The 19,107-nt window shown below is 33.6% G+C and overlaps 1 protein-coding gene across 5 annotated transcripts in view; it reads right to left on the bottom strand.

The window, feature by feature from the left end:
- Positions 1-791: 791 nt before the first annotated feature.
- The window catches only part of LOC109106290 (PHD finger protein 21B-like), a 58,241-nt gene continuing 39,925 nt past the window's right edge, over positions 792-19,107 (bottom strand). For all 5 annotated transcript variants that reach the window (XM_042722383.1, XM_042722385.1, XM_042722387.1 and 2 more), the window contains exons 3-13: positions 14,332-14,424; positions 12,462-12,806; positions 11,961-12,086; positions 11,097-11,148; positions 9,410-9,486; positions 9,270-9,324; positions 8,970-8,992; positions 7,884-8,041; positions 5,581-5,648; positions 5,375-5,478; positions 792-4,096 (exon numbers count right to left, since the gene is read on the bottom strand). In XM_042722383.1, coding sequence (XP_042578317.1) covers positions 3,833-4,096; positions 5,375-5,478; positions 5,581-5,648; positions 7,884-8,041; positions 8,970-8,992; positions 9,270-9,324; positions 9,410-9,486; positions 11,097-11,148; positions 11,961-12,086; positions 12,462-12,806; positions 14,332-14,424 — 1,365 coding nt within the window. In that variant the 3' untranslated portion in view covers positions 792-3,832. The remainder of the gene's footprint in view (positions 4,097-5,374; positions 5,479-5,580; positions 5,649-7,883; positions 8,042-8,969; positions 8,993-9,269; positions 9,325-9,409; positions 9,487-11,096; positions 11,149-11,960; positions 12,087-12,461; positions 12,807-14,331; positions 14,425-19,107) is intronic.

The following is a 19,107-nucleotide window of genomic DNA, read 5'->3' as shown; positions in this document are numbered from 1 at the left end:
TATAATTTTAAAGCACAGCCACCACAAAATCAGACTTTAGCACTTCTTTTTTGAGATCGATCTGAGGTTAAATCTGAGAATACAGATTATATAGTTTGAAATCAAATCCTTTGATTTCAACACTGCCCTCTAACAATACCTTGAAACAAAATAGTCAATCTTAATAATAATAATAATAATAATAAAGCATATACATAAACCTAAATAGGTCTGTAGGTGGTTGCCAGGGTGCAGCAATACATTTGCTAGGGGTTTCTGTGTGGTTTATAGCACTAAGTGGTTACTAGTTTTCTGAGTGCATGACCAATCATTGCTATGGTGTTCTGGACAGATGCTAGATGGCTGGGTTACACTTTATTTTAAGGTGTCCTTGTTACAGTCTAATTATACATTTATGTACTGAGTAATATTAACTACATGTACTTACTATAGGGTTAGTGTTACTTGCATGTAATTATGCATAATTATTTGTTATTATAATATAGTAAGTTCATATAACATGTACAAGGACACCTTAAAATAAAGTGTTTTACTGGTTGTTTACTGGCTTATATAGTCTCTAGACATGGCTCAGGTCCCTCCTATAGTGTAAGTCTGTGGAATTGTTTTTTTTTTTTTTCAGTTATTTAATTGTTCACCAGATTGATTCACATTGTAAAGTAGCAGCACATCTATCCACAATAAGACACGATTTGTTCAAATCACTAATAGTAATAAGTCTTAACTGTAATACACACAACTGACAGTAAATTTTCAAGAAGCACAAAAAGTGAGACAAGTCTTACAATTGATGAACTTCCATCAATCAACTTTAATAGATCATAAGATGATGTAAAAACTACATTGGCATATGTAAGACAAACACTCTTCTATATGTACTATCCACTGGACAGTCCCCTTCAGAATGACAAAGAAAAACACAGCCCAAAGACATCTAGCTAAAAACCTCTGTTGTCTTATCTACTTCGCTTTGCTTCCTTCTCCGTTGCAAAAGGACACGTCACATATTGCAAGCCAAGTCAAAATGCATAATTAGCAAACAATAAAAAAAAAATTGTCTTTTTTTTGTCTTCCCTCATTTGTTTACTGATAAAAGAATATAATTTGATTTTTTTTCAACGTTGTGTTGAGTGTAGTAAAATAGATCTGTATAAGCACTGCACAGTTTCTCCCGGAGAGGATATCTGGAACATGGGCGACAACGGGTGAACAGAAATCAGGGACATGCCGCAATGTAGATGGAAGTGATATGAACAGAGCACAGATATACTTAAAAATACTTATACAAAATTAAAAAAAAAAAATTAAATAAATAAATCTACAGTATTCATGGAAAGGGCTGATATTAACATCACATCCCACTGCCCTGCCATATGCTGTCATTTTCTCAATCAGCATTGTCTTGTTTTCCAATAAAATAAATAAATAAAATAAAAAACATGTAAACATCTGTAGAGCAAGGCTAATTTACTTTAAAATAAAAACAATTTTAGTAATTGTTAATTAATACTTGTTTTCAGAAAATAATTTATGTAAATTAAGTAAATCAGGGATGTTTACTTTTTATTATTATTATTATTATTTATTTTTTTTATTTTTTTTTAACTGATCACAATGCAGTACTTAGCAGGAACAGCTGTTATGAAACAATAAATGATATGCATTAAGTTACATTCTGAATATGATAATATGGGACCTGAAAGAAAAAAAAAACACTTTTTATGACGTCTGTATAAATAATGCTTCATGTATTGTAATATATACAACACATACTTATGGTTATACCTTTTAAATATCTAACACAAAATAACAGAAGTCTTGATCTCATTTTAATGTGTTGTACTGAGCATTAATAAGTATTGGAATATTATAAGTGGTCATATTAATTAATTAATTTATTATAAAATAATTTGACAATAAGACCTTTTTACAACATTTATTCATCTTGGTTTGTTTTGAATTTATAATCTGTAATAAGAAAAAATAAATACATAAAAAATCTTCATTTTAATGTATAACAGCATAAGTAAAGCTAAAGTTGAGTCTACAAAATTGTTTAATTCCAAATAGAGTTTAACATTAGGAACTAACATGAACTAACAATGAACAATTATATATTTAGAAATTAAATAAATAACAAAGATTAATAAATGCTGTAATAATACTGTTAATTACAAGCTTTTTAAAGTTAACGCAATAGCATATGTTAATATTTATATCATTACCATATAATATTACATTACATATACAGACTTCATAGAAAATGTTACACAAAAAAACAATTTACAGATGCTACCAAATGTTACACTCGAATTGAGCTGCATATGAATTCAGTAGATATTCCTTTTAAACGGAAGAAAGAAAAAAAAAAATTATTCCAAATGTGGTTAAATACAAGTCTGTTAGCCCTTAAAGGTATACATATATAATGATGGTATTTCTTATTTAACACTAAATCAAAACTAAAACTAATGTTTGTTTTTTAATGAAATATCCTTTGTTGAGAACGATAGTGCTGTAGTTAACCATGTGCGACTTATTCCTTTTGCATTTTGTAGTAACTCCATCAGGGATGTGGCGTTAGTTTTTCGAACCACACAGGAAGACAAACCATTCAAATGAACATGCTAAACTTTCCCTTCAAAGAAGTACCATTCAAATCAATTCCTATTTTTTCCATTGACTTTTTTAGATATGAATTCTTTACTTTTATTCATCAGGCAGTGTTCACTTCTAACATTTAAAGAATATGAATAAAAAAAGAATAATAATTATAATAATGCAACTTGTGATAATCCTGGAGTGATGTGAAAAAAGAAAATAAAAACATAAAACACTTCAGAGAAAACTAAAAGCGGACAAGAGAGCAAGATGAGATGAAAACATTAAACAGTTAACAGTACAAAAACACTCAAGGGTTTTTGGCATATTTTATATAGTGGGGAGACAAAACATACGCTTTTGGAATCCGGGATCAGGCACTCAAAGAACTCAAATGGCCTTTTCGTTTGTGTTGTTGGGACAGCCGAAATAAAATAAAAATCATATATGTACAAAGATCCCTCTCTCCAATACTTATTTGAAATCATTAACAGGCATCAGGATGAAAATACTAAATTCTGCACTAAAAAGGCTAAATTCTGTTGTTATCTTAAATACTTTGTTCTTTTCTCTCTATTAATACTGAAAAATTATTACATGTTGTTGTTGTTTTTTATTTTTATGTTTGTATGCTCGCAGGTACACTCAAAATGAACAAAACGAAAACATTTCCCTGTCTCGCTTTAACCTGAATTATTATGGCAAACATTGTTCATCAAAAACTGAAAACAAACGTTTATTCTGATATATCAATGTACAGTGCTCTCCATTTCATATGTCGCTTGTCTTCAACTAAAACTATGCTAATCTTCTCAATAACTAAATGCGAACGATTATTCCCCCGATACGCACACACACCAAACCCCAGTAAAAAACGCAAAGCATAAAAAGAAATGTTTCTAACTATGCAGAATACTTATTTCATATAACTGCAACAGCATCGTAATCTAGTCATAAATACATTAAGGCCAAGAAAAATAATACATTATAAAACAGTGAATTAAAAAAAAAATCTTGTGAGCACTGTGTTGCCTTTAAAAAATACTTATGAATTGAGTGATGCTCATAATTTCTTTAGTTTTTTTTTTTTTCTCAAAATTTCCCATTATTTTATTGTAAGACGTTACCAGAAGAAAATGCACGTTAGTTGGATATCACTGTCCGTGTCTCTTTACAAAGGCGTTCGGTGGTTTTGTAGAGAGCTGTTCTGTGTGTTTGTGTGGGTTTGGGGTCAGTTGTTGCCTTGCGGCTGAAGCGTGGTTTTGTGCAGTACTGCGGAGGAGCCAGCTGTGGGCGCCATGGTGCTGGTGCTGCTGCCCGTGGCTTTGATCCACGGCAGCGAGAGCAGCGACGCTCCAGTGGTGGTGGTGGCCGTCATAGTTACTTGGATCATCTGGTCACGCTGGATGAGTCGGATCAGAGTCTTGAGACGCTCAAGGGACGTCTGAGTCTCCCGCTGCTGACCCAAAAGACGCTCCTTCAGCTCAATGCATTTCTGTTGAACAGAGATTTAAAATTGTATGACAGAGCAATGTCAGACACAGACACAGTTTTAATGTTCTTCTATGTTCATCTTTTTTCAGTTGCTTGGTTTAAAAATTAATGAACCAGTCCCCAGGTTATGCATCGACCCTGCTATCAGATTGCCCTTTTTAAAGCAATAATATATTCCAAAATTAGGGTTGCAATGATACAAAACCAACATAACCAAACACACAAAATACCCAAAATCCTTAGAATCCATCGAAGTTTTTTTTTTTTTTTTTCCAGTGCAGTTTTTTATCTATTTTTTTTTTTTTATCGATGTAGAATTTCAGTACTTTTGTGTTTGTTAACCTTATTGTTACTCTTTGGTGTGTTAAACACAATCTACTACATATAGACAACTTCATTTTAATGAAAATAACAAATGAAAAAAAATATATAATCATAATCTATGATAAATATACTATTATAGGTAATACTAATACTGGTAAAATGTTACACGTTGCTCTTTGTATTGTTGTAAAATACATTCATGAAAAAAGTAAATATATTTATATATAAATATTTACTATAAAATTTAAATAAATTTCTTTTAAATGTATAGCACAGTAATGAAGGCAGCAACATATGATAGATAGGACAGAACAAGAAAGACTATTAATAAATAATCTTTCATTGCGCAAAAGTCTTATAATACGAAAGGCTCCATACAGAGCAGCACAAAGTCATGTGCAGAAAGATGAGCTTGAAACAATACAGAGTCACAGCATGTAGCGATCCGCATAGAAAAGTTCAAAGCACAAAGGGAAGAGATATTGATGTGTAGTGTATTATATCTGAGCAATAGTTTATTGAGCCTTTGCTTTTAACAGTTTTAAATCACAGTTATTTTGTGGGCTCTTGAAGAGAGTTTTATCGTGTCATCATAACCGAACACGACTTGCAGTTTGAATGCTGAATGGAGGATGATAGACAGCCGCAGCGGAGAGAAGAGTTTGCATTACCTTGAATCTGTACCTCACTTTGAATTATGGAACAGCTTCAGAACACTTGAAATACAGTATAGTGCACTAAAACCTTATGGTGCTTTATAATGTTTTTGTGTCTTTCGTGGGGCTTAACAATAACACAATAATATACGCATCACTATAAAGAATGTCAACACTGTTTATAATCTTACAAAAAAATATACAATTAAAAATCAAGAATCAGTATGTTAAAATCAAAATCAAAATTAAAAATACTAAATCTAAAACCAAAACCATACCAAATTATCACATACTCTTACCGAGAGAGAATCGCAGAGTCTCTTGTCCTCTTCACTCAGATGTTCACACTCAAGTTTCAGCTCAGTGTTTCTCCTCATTAGCTTCCTGCGTTCCTCCTCTCTCACTGTACAAACATACACTTCATCACCATCATCGTGATCTTCATCATCACTGAGAATCGAGTCCTGAGGAGTGCTAGTGCATTCAGATGTGTTTGACAGCTCACCTGTTTTATGTGTAACATACGACTGGATGAAGTTCTGTGGCCAAGACAAGTTCTCTTTGTTCAAAACTCAAAAAAGGAAACAGAACAGAAAATGAGCAAACTCTGTTTGTCTTCTTTACATGAACAAATCCTAAAGACCCCTATATATCTCTGCCTTTTTCATTTTTGTATGAATTAATAATTCACAAAGAAAATAAACAACACTTCAAACTTCTAAACAACATAATATTAATTATATTGTTAATTAATTAATTATATATGCCATAATAATTATATTGTTAAATATATAAAAAAATTGAAACCTGTAGAACTTTATTGTAAAAAATAATGCTTAAAAATAAAAAGCATTTCTAAAAACATTCCATATATTTACAGAGCCCCTAAAGGGACATGGTGGTGGAAAAAAATTGGGGTGGGAGGAAAAAAAAAAGTTTTTCAAATGTTTTCGTTCTCTTGCAAAAACCAGTTGAGTTCGGACAAACACTTCCTGTTTAATATACAGCTTGCAGTGGTTCATAAAATGCTTATCGTGCCTTAATGAAGATGATAAAAAAAGACCAAATATGCTATATTATGTATCAAAAATAAGTACTGTGTACATGGAAGCAGATGAGCCCAAAATATGAGCTGAACGGCATGATAAGCGTTTTCTCCCCCATTGAAAAGCGCACTTAATTATATGTAACATTTAATATAAAAAACTGTAATAAAAATATACATAAAAATATTTTTATAAGACACATTTATAATAAAAAAATAAAACAATTACACTATGTACAGAAAAGCAATGTGCTAAGATGTTTTGTCTACGGCGGTGAAAACACGTCAAACTGCACGTTCCGTTCTGTGCTCATCTGCTTTTCTGTGTATAATATAAACTGTAAACAGATGTGGTACTTTTAAATCACTGTCTTTGTTCATTAGCCCACCTTAAGTGTTTTCTAGGGGGGAGAAAAAGCTTAACGTGCAGCGCATTATAGTCATATTCTGGGCTATTCTGCTTTAATAATAATAATATTATTAATAGCCTAATAATGATATCAATATTTTATTTGCAGTAATGCTTTATTTTGAGATGAATTGAGAGCTTTTACTTTGAAAAGTTCAAAAGAGCAAAGTATTATATTCTTTGGAAACAGCGACAACTTCGTTGTAGATAAGACACACCAGCTTTGCATTCACAAAACTAGGTAGGATGAATGCATAGTTGTCTTTCCATTCTTCTTTGTATGCCCTCACCAGCTAGCTTAATCACTCTGCACTCTACGTAATAGCATTCCTCCAGCATGCAAAACAATAAAAAGAAAATGCAGTTTAGTACGTGAGGATGCCAAGGAATAATTCTGTGTAAAAGTAGGCTATGTCAAATAAATATTACAATAAGCTAGGCTTTAAAATGATACACATTTATTATTCACAATATGGAAAGAGGAAATAAAACAGTTTGTTAAGAGCATGCCTCAAACATGCCATTAGGCTTATTCTCTTATATTTTTTGACTCATTTTTATCCATTCCGCATCTCCCACAAATGTGTGTTTTAGCAAGGTGGTCTATGTTGCAAGTTGATGAATGAAGATACTTGCCAGGTTACGTGTCACTACTCTGCTTTATTAATTTATCTAGTGTAAAACCCGGACACCGCGACACAAATGTGGCTTTTTGTTAATGAACCCCCCACCCCCGTCCCCTACAAAGAATTTATTGCGGACACAGAGTAACAGCTCACTACCAGTTACAAAAGACACTGTGACAGTCTGTCACAGGCAATTCTAGTTGCATTTTTTCATATATATACACTGTACAAAATTATAAACGCAACACTTTTGTTTTTGCCCCCATTTTTCATGAGCTGAACTCAAAGATCTAAGACTTTTTCTATGTAAACAAAAGGCCCATTTTTGTACATAGAAAAAGTCTCAGATCTTTGAGTTCAGCTCATGAAAAATGGGGGCAAAAACAAAAGTGTTGCGTTTATAATTTTGTTCAGTGTATTTGTAACAGAAGGTAATTTTTCTCAATATGACTTGGGCACTTTCATCAGAAATGATAAATTTATGTTATCATTACAACATAAAAAGAGGACAGCTATATATATTTTCTAGTAAAAAATATCTAATTATTCCTAAAACAAGATCAATTTATTACTTTGGTAATTGCATTAGACAAAAATTTCATTTGTATCCATGCAGATTATTACATTGTCCAGATGAAATGAAAAACATCAAATAGATGTCCTACAGACATCCTTGTGCTGTTGGGAGTTTTTATAATGTGTGTGTTCAGAGCAAAGAGGAACATACTTTCTTCTGGCACTTGGGGCACATCCATATGCCCCTGGTGGCAGTTTTGAGAGGTGGATGCAGGCAGTCGGGGTGGTAGGAGCGGGTACAAGTGTGGCACGGCTGAAGATCTCCTTCCTGTTTACACACTGCACAGTGATCATCATGCTGCAGCTCCTCCTGTGTCACACACACACATTTACAGAAACACACCACACAAAAGTCTGTCAGCAATTCTTCATATACACTTTAAATATTATGTAACCATAACTATTAGCCCTTTCACAAGTAAAAATAATATGTAAAAAATATTAGGTAACAATTTATTTTAAGGTGTCCTTGTTATATGTTACATGTTCTTACTATTATAATAACAATAAATTATGCATAATTACATGCAAGTAACCTTAAAACAAACCCTAATCCTCACCCCAACCATACAGTAATGCAGTTATTAATATTACTCAGTACGTAAATGTATAATTACACTATAACAAGGACACCTTCAAATAAAGTGTGACCAAAAGTTAAAATTAGCATTTTAAATATTCTGAGCCCACTTTGAGATTTCTTTAAAGAGTCCATTATTTTAGAACACGTCACATTACTATTTCCATAGCAATGCATCAGACTGGTCACATGAAACTGTACAGACACAATAGTGCTATTTCACTAATATACTGGTTAAGTTTATTTTTTTTTTCTTTTATTATAATAACCATGTTAGTTGATCGGTAAGTTATAATTGGGTATGGGTGTCACAGTGTTTGTTTACAATAGAACACATTCAGAAAGTTTGAAAGGTTTTTCATTTTTATTTTTGCCAGTTCAAAAAACATTTGGTAAAAAAAAAAAAAAAAAAAAAAGATTTTTGACCAAGGCTGTAAAGTACTTAAATTGTAATTTACTTAAATTGTATTTCAATTGTACTTAATTTCTTAAGTACTTCACGCCGATGACTGAATATTGTAATTTTACTCATATGGGAAAGTACCGTAACTGTACATTTTGTGTGTATGTTCCACAAAAAAAAAAAAAAAAAAAGTCATACAGGTTTGTATATTCTTGCCACGAGATTTACAAACACAGAGTGATGTTGAAGTCGTACCTTCCAGCAGAGCTCCTCAGAGTCTAGCGTGTGAGTAAAAGCATATAGTAGGTTAGTAGCCATCACACTGACAAAACTGAGTTATTAGAGTTAAACAGCAATGTTGGCGTGTAATCAGCAGGTTAAAGCAGTTAGCATTTGGCTTTATAAGGTCAACCTTTCATGTCAAAGTCACTGACAGTCACTGGTTAAAGAACTGTTAAAACATGAGCACTTACGATGAATGTGCGAGTTTAATTTATTCTGTTCAAACATTTTTCTTTGCATTTCATGCATCATTTTTCATTTTTCATATTTTACCTCTCGCCGACAGAAACATCGCACTGTTCAGGTAATTGGAGGCAAGTCTTTTGCGCTGAAAAGCGAGATACAAGATGTTTACAAATGAACATAGCCATAAAATGAACATTATTTAAAGAAACTATGACAGGCAGACAGACCTCTGGTTCAAACAGTCCACTGTACGCAGGATTAGCTGTGCTTCGCCTTTTTCTCTCCTGCCGTTTACTCTGGATCTCTGACAGAAATGAAAACACCATCTGTGATGGAACTTTAAACCCCAATATCTCACACTGAATCCTTTTCTTAGTTTTTGTTTGTTAATTTTGTTAAATTGTTTAATTCAAAGTTGAGCAGAAATCCGAATAATTGTCTCCTTTCAGTGTTAATTTGAATGTAACTGGTCACAACACACAAGATGTTGAATTGGAATTTGAAATGAAAACAATTTCAAACAATTCAACACAGTCATGTACCAACACATTTGGCGAATGCGTTCATTTATTCATTGATACATATAATGTATGGAAGCCCGTTTCTGCCACTGAATATATATTTTTTTAAAAAGGTTATCTCTTGTCTTTTTCACAGAATTGTGATATAAACTCACAATTGCGAGTAATAAAGTCAGAATTGCGAGATATAAAGTCAGAACTGCAAAATATAAAGTCACATTTGCAGTAAAAACTTTTTTGCAAGTTTATATCTCACAATTATGACTTTTTAACTCATAATTACGAGTTTATATCACGCAATTCTGAGAAAAAGGTCAGAATTGTGAGTTTGTATCATGCTATTATGAGAAAACAAGTCAGAATTGTGAGATAAAAAGTAGAAATTACCTTTTTGCTTTTTTATTCAGTGGTGGAAACGGGTTTCCATAATAATGCATTTTTTGAACTGATTAGGCATATTTCTCCAAGATCAATTCTATCAAAACAATTAACAATCATCAAAAAGATTTTTCACAAACAGAACCACAAAATGACCATCACATTAATAATAAATATTAAAATCAAAAATTCAGTCTATAGTTGGCACCGGTATCCTTGTGAGTAGCGTGACAAGAAATACTGACAAGTCTTTTGCACTACAGGCGTCCCGAGTTCGAATCCCTGCTAGAGGACCTTTGCAAATCCTGCCCACTTCACTTCCTGTCACTTCTACACTGTCCTATACTAATAAAGTCAAAAAATAGCTAAATAAATCTTAATAAAAAAAAATTAAAATCAGTCTATTGATGGTATATTGATATTTGGCTCTATTTTGAAGGGCAATTTCAAACTTGGAAAATTTGAAAATGAAAATTCTTCTTACCTAAATTCAAGTGTTGTAAAAAAAAAAAAAAAAAAAAAAAAAAAAAAAAAAAAAAAAGAATGCTTGAGGCTAGAATAAAATAAATGTAAAAAAAAGTAGAGGCTTTGTGAAAATCGTCAAAAATGCCTTCAGTGGCTGGCAACTTTTTAAAAAAATGCTGGTGGGGAAAGAGTTAATATGTCCAAAATTTACTGGGAATAGCTTATAGGTGTATGGGTAATTCATTATAAACTACTTTGAATTTTATTCCATTTTAATTATACTAAATTTAATTTATATTATAATTACAATTCAGCATCTTGTTCGATACCTCAATTCAAATTCAGGAACTGAAGTGGTATTCGTGTGGCACTTCTCGTACAGTGTGCAACCCTCTTTATGCTTTGTTTTGCTAATATTAGAGACATTATTTATGAATCATAACCTGCCAAACTGGCTATTGAGTTGATATGTGTGTTCCCGCCATGGCTGACTCCCCTCTGGATCTAGAGGTTTGCCAAGTGGTAAGTTTAAACTCTGAATGCAACTCACCTTCCAAGTGTTCTGTAGTGACCAGGCCTATTGCGACCATGAAGGCAATTTTCTGCAGGAAAGAAGGTTAATAAAGTGAATACATTCAATATTGAAATACCTTTGATGTTAACTTAACTCTTCAGAACTAATTTTACATGAAAACACGTCCAAACACCGGCAAAAGTTTTTTTTGCCTAACCAGTCACTCAATTTGACAAATTTTGAGGATAATGGCAAATCCTGAATTCAAGAGAGTTTTGTTTGAGCCATTAGTACTAAGATATCCCCAACTATATATTCCACATGCATTAATTCTGGTTCTATGATGGACTAGCCCTATGTACATCGAGGTTATTTCCCTGCCTATGACCCAAAACATGGGATAGGCTACAGCATCCCCAAATTCCAAGATAAGAAAGATTTGGGTGAACAGTAATATAGGGTCACACTTTATTGTAAGGTCCAATTCTCGCTATTAACAAACCACTAATTACGACTTTTGCCTCAATAAATTCCTCATTTGATGCTTATAAATAGTTAATAAGGTACTTGTTAAGTTTAGATATTAGGTAGGATTAGGGATGTAGAATATGGTCATGCAGAATATATGCTTCAGAAATACTAATAAACAGCCAGTATGTTAATAATAGGCATGCTAATCAGCAACTAGCTAATAGTGAAAATTGGTCCCTATACTAAAGTGTTACCTAATTCAGTGCTGTAGTACTCAAGTCCAGACAACACCAAACTCAAGTCCTCCACAAGTTCAGGTACTACAACACTGCTGTTATTAGTCATTGCCATGCCAAACAGATGGTCTCTTCCTATCGATGAACACTGGTCAACAATGTTTATAATAGCCAAGACTAGTTGTTAGTGTACCTCTGGATCCTCCTCCTTTTTGGCTGGGGTTGAGGGGTCAGATCTTGGCTCCTTCACAGGACTGTTACTTTGTGAGGCCGGAGAACTCTTGGAGTTGCTGGGAATCTGGGGCTGAATGATTATAACCTGGATACACACATTAATGGCCAGTTTTACTAACAGCTTGCACCAGTGCAAACCGTCTTTTGGTGTTAAAACTGTACGGTCAGGTTTTACTAAAGATGTGCAGTGATTAATTAGAGCTGAAAAGGCATGGACACAGTTATCTTTTTGAATATGTATTTGTAGGAGTTTCCCTTTCAGTTGCGAAATTTATAGAAAGAGAGTATTCAAATGAATCACAAAAAGGGGTTTTAAATCTTAAATCAACTGAACAGATAATGTGCATCTAATTAGGATTTGCCACAGTGTGACATTAACAGCATCATGCAAGTTGAAAACTAATTCAGCATGCAGAACAGCATGTTTATTAGGTAAGTAGGTGATTAAAGATCTTCTGACCTTGCTGTCAGGGCTGAAAATCAGCGGTTGCACCTTAATGGCCTCGGTTACTCCTGACACCCCATGGGCTGCAGGCGAGGCTGCTGAGATGATGGCGTAGGCCACCCCTGGACTTGCGGAGGCTGTGGACGTGCTCGGCCCAGACGAGGGCAAAGAGGAACTCTCATCCTGCCCGTTGGACAGTCTCTCGTGACTGAAGGTGCTGTTGGCAGTTGGCAAGGATGCGCCTTGGCTCTTTGGGCTGACCACAGCCATGCTCTGCGGCACGGCCAGCGTTTGACCGGACTGCTGCTCTTGGCATGGGCTGTGAGGAAGGCTGTCTGGAATGAAAGTCTTTGGCCTGACCTAAAAAGACACAGAACACAAAGTTTATTCCCCTATGCAGCAGATGGTTCTTGGCTTTGGCTTCTCTCTATTTTGATCTCTTAAACAAAATCGTTCAATCTTTCAGGTCAAGTTTCTGTCAGCTTTTGATTGATTGATTTTACTTAGCTGCAGGTTATTTTAGATGGAGTTTGGCTTGTTTATGATCTCTTTAAATAAATCCCATATGTTTATGTCATAAATGAATAGCTCAAAGTTTTCTGGTTATTTTTACTTGTGTAATTTCAAATGCATTTTTCCATTACTATACAAAGCTGATGATGGAGGAATTTTACCCCTGCAATCGCCAGCCATTAGGATGTAGATGACGTTTTTCTTCAGTAGAATGGTAAAGAAGTTTTTAGCTGAAACCATGATTTTTCGTGATTCATGTCCATTTGAGAGTCAAAAAAGTATATACAGGCAACACAAAATCAATACCTATGGCTCCTGACAATATATTGAAGTCTTATGAATGGAAACAATCAGTCTGTGGAAGAAACTACAAAACAGTCAAAAATCATTTGCGAAATAAGCCAATAAACGTCCGTATATGATCCAAGAATGTTTTGCCAACTTATTCAGTTATTGAAGAAGAACACGCAACTGAGGAAACACTGGGAACTAAGGAACTGATGAGCAGTTATACAAGCATGCATGAACCGAGCACTTGAATAAAGGGGCAATATGATAGTTTTTATAGTGTCTCGTGGTTTATGTAAAAAGGTGAGTTGATTAAAACCAGTTTATTCACTTTATGTTTTAGACATGTAAAACATCTGCGTTTCACATCATTATTCGGTCTTTTAATAACATAACTGTGTATACGTGACTTAATTACATGATTACATGGACAAGCTGGTGAAATGGTTATCTAAACCAGTTCATTAGAATGAACTGTCCAAAAGAAGCAGTTTTCAGAAAAATAACTTTCCTCTTTGTCTGAAGCTATGGATTACAGGTAATAAAGTTTAAAATAATGTTCAATTTCTAGCACAGACAATCTTTTCACTTCATAAGACCTCAATATAATGTCAGGAACCACGGGTATTCATTTTGTTTTGGCAGTATATTCTTTTTTGATTCTCAAAGGTTTCAATCCTCTATACTGTCCTACTGAAGAAAATACATACCTGAGGGTGACTAAATTAACAACAAATTTTAATTACTGGGTGAACTATTGCTTTAAGACATACACTACCTTCAATTTTAATCAAATCTTTGTCGATGAAAAGGATACTATATGTCTAATACTCAAGTTCATTAATTTATTCAATAATTACAAAAAGATTAAACTCTTAAAGGAAAGAATAAAATAGTGATAAAAAGCAATAAAATAAATAAAAGAGAGCTATGAATCTCTCTCATTCTCACATTTAGCTGCTCCTGTTAGGGGTCACTACAGTGGATTATCTACGCTTGCTGTGTCTGTGCCTATGAAAATTATTTGAAAATAATAAGGTTTCATGAAAACAGGTTTGAGTGTTTTTCTAATGTTGTGTATTACCTGAGGTAGCACACTGGGTGAGTGTCCTGCCAGCCGCTGCAAAGAGCTGATGTGAGGCACCTTTATCGGAATCGCAGTGAGGGCTCCCAACATCTGTTAGACAGAAACCAAACATATTATGAGACAGCAATAGCAATCATTTCAGATGTTAGGAAGACAGAATGATGAAAAAACATACATAATTACGTAGAGCCAGATTCATTTTCAAGAAGTGGTTCTTCTACAGTAATTGTGCTTTTCAGTGAATTGAAACAAAAACTGGTACCAAACATGCTCTTGGGACTCATGACTCATTTCATGGCTCATTTTGAGTCAGTCATTAGGTAGTGATTCAGGTGATGACTTTTGTTTTAGTGAGGTAGTATAACTCGTTTATTGGTAAGAATAAATCAGTGTATCAGAGGGTTGGAAGACTGATCTGGGCAGTTGTTTCTTTATACGAATTTGTACAAGTTTGATTCATTAATCCTCTGAAACATGATCACACTGGTGTCATTTGATAATTTTAATCTGCATATGAAACTGTATTAGAAACGGTCAACCATACAATATCTTATCTTTTTATGATACAGTAAAAAAAACAAAAAAAAAAAAACAGTTAATCGCCCTTTGATAGTAATTTGATGTTTCAAATTAAGCTTGTATTGGTCTGTTATCACATATTCTAAGACTATGTACTTTTTTGAACAAGTTCTTACTTTGCTACTTTTAAAAAGTGTTCTATATATAGTAAAAATGTGTAAACTACATTTGTCATGTTGTTACTGTCATGGGATCTACAAAGTCAGTTGCGTCACTTCATTGCCATTCACAACTACTCTCCCATGGTCTCATTGGACAGTAAAATGTCCACTGGATGCTCACTTTAAACTTCAGTATGTCATCTGGGTACTTTTTGCCTACTGCTTATTGAATACTCTTAATTCAGACATATTACTCTATTCACATATTGTTTACTCAACATGGATAAAAAAGCAATTAAAAAGTACATTTTAAAATGTTTATTCAAATATATTTAAAAACAAGAATGTCAGATATTTTCTAATTCAGACAAGAAGTTTTAAATAGTGCTGTCAAACAATTAATCGCATCCAAAATAAAAGTTTTTGTTTACATAATATACAGTATATAGGTGTACTGTGTTTACTTATTATGTATATATAAATACACACACATACAGTATATATTTTGAAAATATTTACATGTATATACATTTATATGTTTATATTATTATATTTTATATTATATATAAATATATTTAACACAAACATAACATATTTTTCTAAAATATATACATGCATGTGTTTATATTTATATATGCATAATAAATATACAGTACACACTCAGATATTATGTAAACAAAAAGTTTTATTTTGGAATGCAATATATATATATAATTTATTCATTTAGTTTTGTATTTTAATGTTTTATGAAGACCTTGAGTATCATATTGCTTAAATAAGGACTAATAAGGACTCTTTTGGAGATTTAACCCCTCAGCCATATATAATAGCATTTAAAATACATTTTAAGTATTAAATTTGCTTCTAAAGCTTTAGTTTGCTGTAGATGCTGTAATGTCAACCATGTCCACAGTGAGCACCGATTTTGCACTTCATGTCCTACTGTCACGGGGTCTTATATAACCAGAAAAATACAAGACAAAAGAGTTTGAGACGTAGTGCTTTAAAATCCCTCTCAGTCACTCATCTCAGTCTAATGTGCAGTAGCGAACCGACATGAGGAGGTGGGGCAGCCTGCGGCCTGTTCCCATGACAACGGTCCGGATGAAATGTCTTGCTCCGTCAGGGCTGTGATTTTAGTAATTGCCAAATCCCAGCAGAGAGAGAGACAGCAGTAACCTTGAGCTGCGGCATTCAACTTGTATTTTCTGAAAGTACTAAATTAAACAGCAGGCCTGCAGTGAATTACCCATCAGCCCCTGCAGCTGCCATAAGAACGAAATGTCAGGTGAACGCTAACAATTCTGCTCTTTCCTGGAACGTCACGGACCGTTTGAGGATTCAGAGGCCTGATTAGACCTGTGTAGGAGTGAAATGAGTGTAAAAGACTCCTCACACAATGATAGAGGAACGAGACTGAAACATTTCCAGCAGGAGTTTATGAACAGTCAGAAGCTATAAAGCTTATTCTGGCCTGGAGCCCCATTATGCTTTGTAATGGTAAACTGAAGCACCTATTTTTAGCTGTTTATCAGAACATTTCAAATGCAATAGTCTATTTTTGTGGTCCACAAAAGAAATAAAGTCATTAAGGTTTGGAATGGCACAAGTGTGAGTTGTCATAGATCTTATGGCAGTTTAAAACAACTGCTGTAATCACTGACAGACAAATCTTTCATTTTTATAATAGTGTATGAAACATTCTGTCTGGCCTTATATATCTTCAGTATTTTTAAGTATTTTGCTAGTTTTCCAGTAAAATAAATTAAAATCTTTAAGATTAATTTACCTGTCCAGCAACACCACAGAAGATATTAAGCTTTGTTAAGAGTTCAAAACATACCACCAAATTAATTCAAGAAAACTCTGATTCTACAATTCATCAATCAATAAAATTGATGCCATAGCATTTTTAGCAAAGTTCTGTAGTAAAAATATATATATTGGTGTTTGTTATATTGTTATAAACACGTTTTTCCTTGTTCAGCTGCTAAAATATCTACTGAAAACAGTTCTATGACAATATCAGTTCACTACTTTTCTCACATTACAAGCAATAAAAAAAGAAATAACCAAAAAAGTGCATGATGAAACCAAAATAGCTCTTACCACAGAAGTTCTTATGATAATAATGTCACAATAAAAAAATGACTTGTATATCCTCTATTACTAGTGGTCCTATACCAGAAAACACCACATGGAGGTGCTGCGAGCAGTTAAAATACTACAGTTAATAAAGACACTATCTTCAGCAGTTTGGCCTTAGAGGAAATGACACTTACTGATGAGTGTTTTATAGACAGAGTGGGAAAACTACAGTGACGTTTATCTCGATACAGTTGGAACCAAAGCATATACATTATATTTGTTTTTCCACAGATTTAAATCAGCCCTCTACTGAAAATGACAGTTGACTTCAACCATGGAGACAGAAAATAACCTACCTTAAAGGGATATTCCATCCCAAAATAAAATTTTTGTCATTAATCACTTACCACCATGTTGTTCCAAACCCATAAAAGCTCCGTTAGTCTTCAGAACACAATTTAAGATATTTTGGATGAAAACCTGGAGGCTTGAGACTGTCCCATAGACTGCCAAATAAATAACAGTGTCAAGGTCCATAAAAGGTATGAAAGTCATTGTCATTGTCGAAAACGAGATGATTCATCTCAAGGGGTTATTCTGACGACGACACACATACATTTAATTGACATTCAAACTGACATTCACAAGTCACCAAATTTCATCTAAGCAACACCCAAGGTTTTCATCCAAAATATCTTAAATTGTGTTCTGAATTTGAACAGAGCTTTTACGGGTTTGGAACGACATGGAGGTAAGTGATTAATAACAAAATTTACATTTTGGGATGGAGTATCCCTTTAAGGTAACATTAAACTAGCATCTATTATTTCACAGTATTAAATAAAAAAAAAAAAATAAAACACATAACTTTACATGTTAGCTGAACCAGAATACTAATAATCTTTTGGAAATGAAATGAAGCAGACAAAATGTGTCATCAGAACCCTGTGCTTTTCTCTCCGCACATGTAGACGCTGTGCAATTCAATTAACACTTGACACTTGCCGTGCCACTGGTGCGTGGGAGTTATTAGTGATGCTTTTTGGACCGGCGTGTGCTACTGTGGCTGTTTGTAGCATAGCACCCCAATGCTGACTTATCAGTGGGGCATAAATATCGGCACAGAGCCCATCTCTATTTAGGTGGCTCCTCTGTAAAGCTACACTAGATATAACTGATGGTCTACACTGGAAGCATCAAAGCTGTAGATCATGTCAAAACATTTACTAACACTGATGAATGGAAAAGGGTTTTGACACGGGTTTTAAATTTGAACTTTTAATTTGACACAGCATCTTAAAGATAGTGTTCATGTGTGAGGTGAGAGAGATGTGGCAAAATGGTTAAAGACTGCCACCTAGGACATGTCTACATAAATAAAAAAAAAAAAAAAACTGGAATGCAGTGCAGTGAAACACAAAAATTCATTTTGTGTGAACCAAACATAAAACTTTGCATGGTTAAAATATTTTACAGTTAAATAAGATGCTCTTTCCTTGTCCCTATCTATTAATTTATTTAAAAATATAATTAATATATCAAATGAATTAAATTACACTTTTATAAGAAATGCTTGTTTACGCTTCTGATATTTTGCATTATTAAAATTTGTATAATTTCATATTTAAGCATGTCAAATCAAAGTCACATGGTGCGAAATACAGGCAAAAACAAACAAACAAACAAACAAAAAACATAAAAACTATAGAGGACCCTCATGGGCAGAGTTTAGGACCTGCAGAGTTTTTTAAACTGTTTTATTATTGTTGGACCTATACAATGCAAAACAGGTAATGTCGAGGGCTTGAGTTGCTCACCCCCACTTATGACTGTGTCAAGGTCAATTGCATAATTTTTACTTTTTTATGAGAAAGCAAGGTTATTTCCGGTTGTAAATTGTCATGTTGTGACTCACCAAATATTTATGATATCAGTAAATACAGGTACATCTCAATAAATTAAGCTAACCATCTCAAAACACCTACAAAGGTTTCCTGAGCCTCCA

The sequence above is a fragment of the Cyprinus carpio genome, chromosome B4 (assembly GCF_018340385.1).
Source record: "Cyprinus carpio isolate SPL01 chromosome B4, ASM1834038v1, whole genome shotgun sequence".
Lineage (NCBI taxonomy): Eukaryota > Metazoa > Chordata > Actinopteri > Cypriniformes > Cyprinidae > Cyprinus > Cyprinus carpio.
This window is presented reverse-complemented; position numbering and strand designations above follow the sequence as displayed.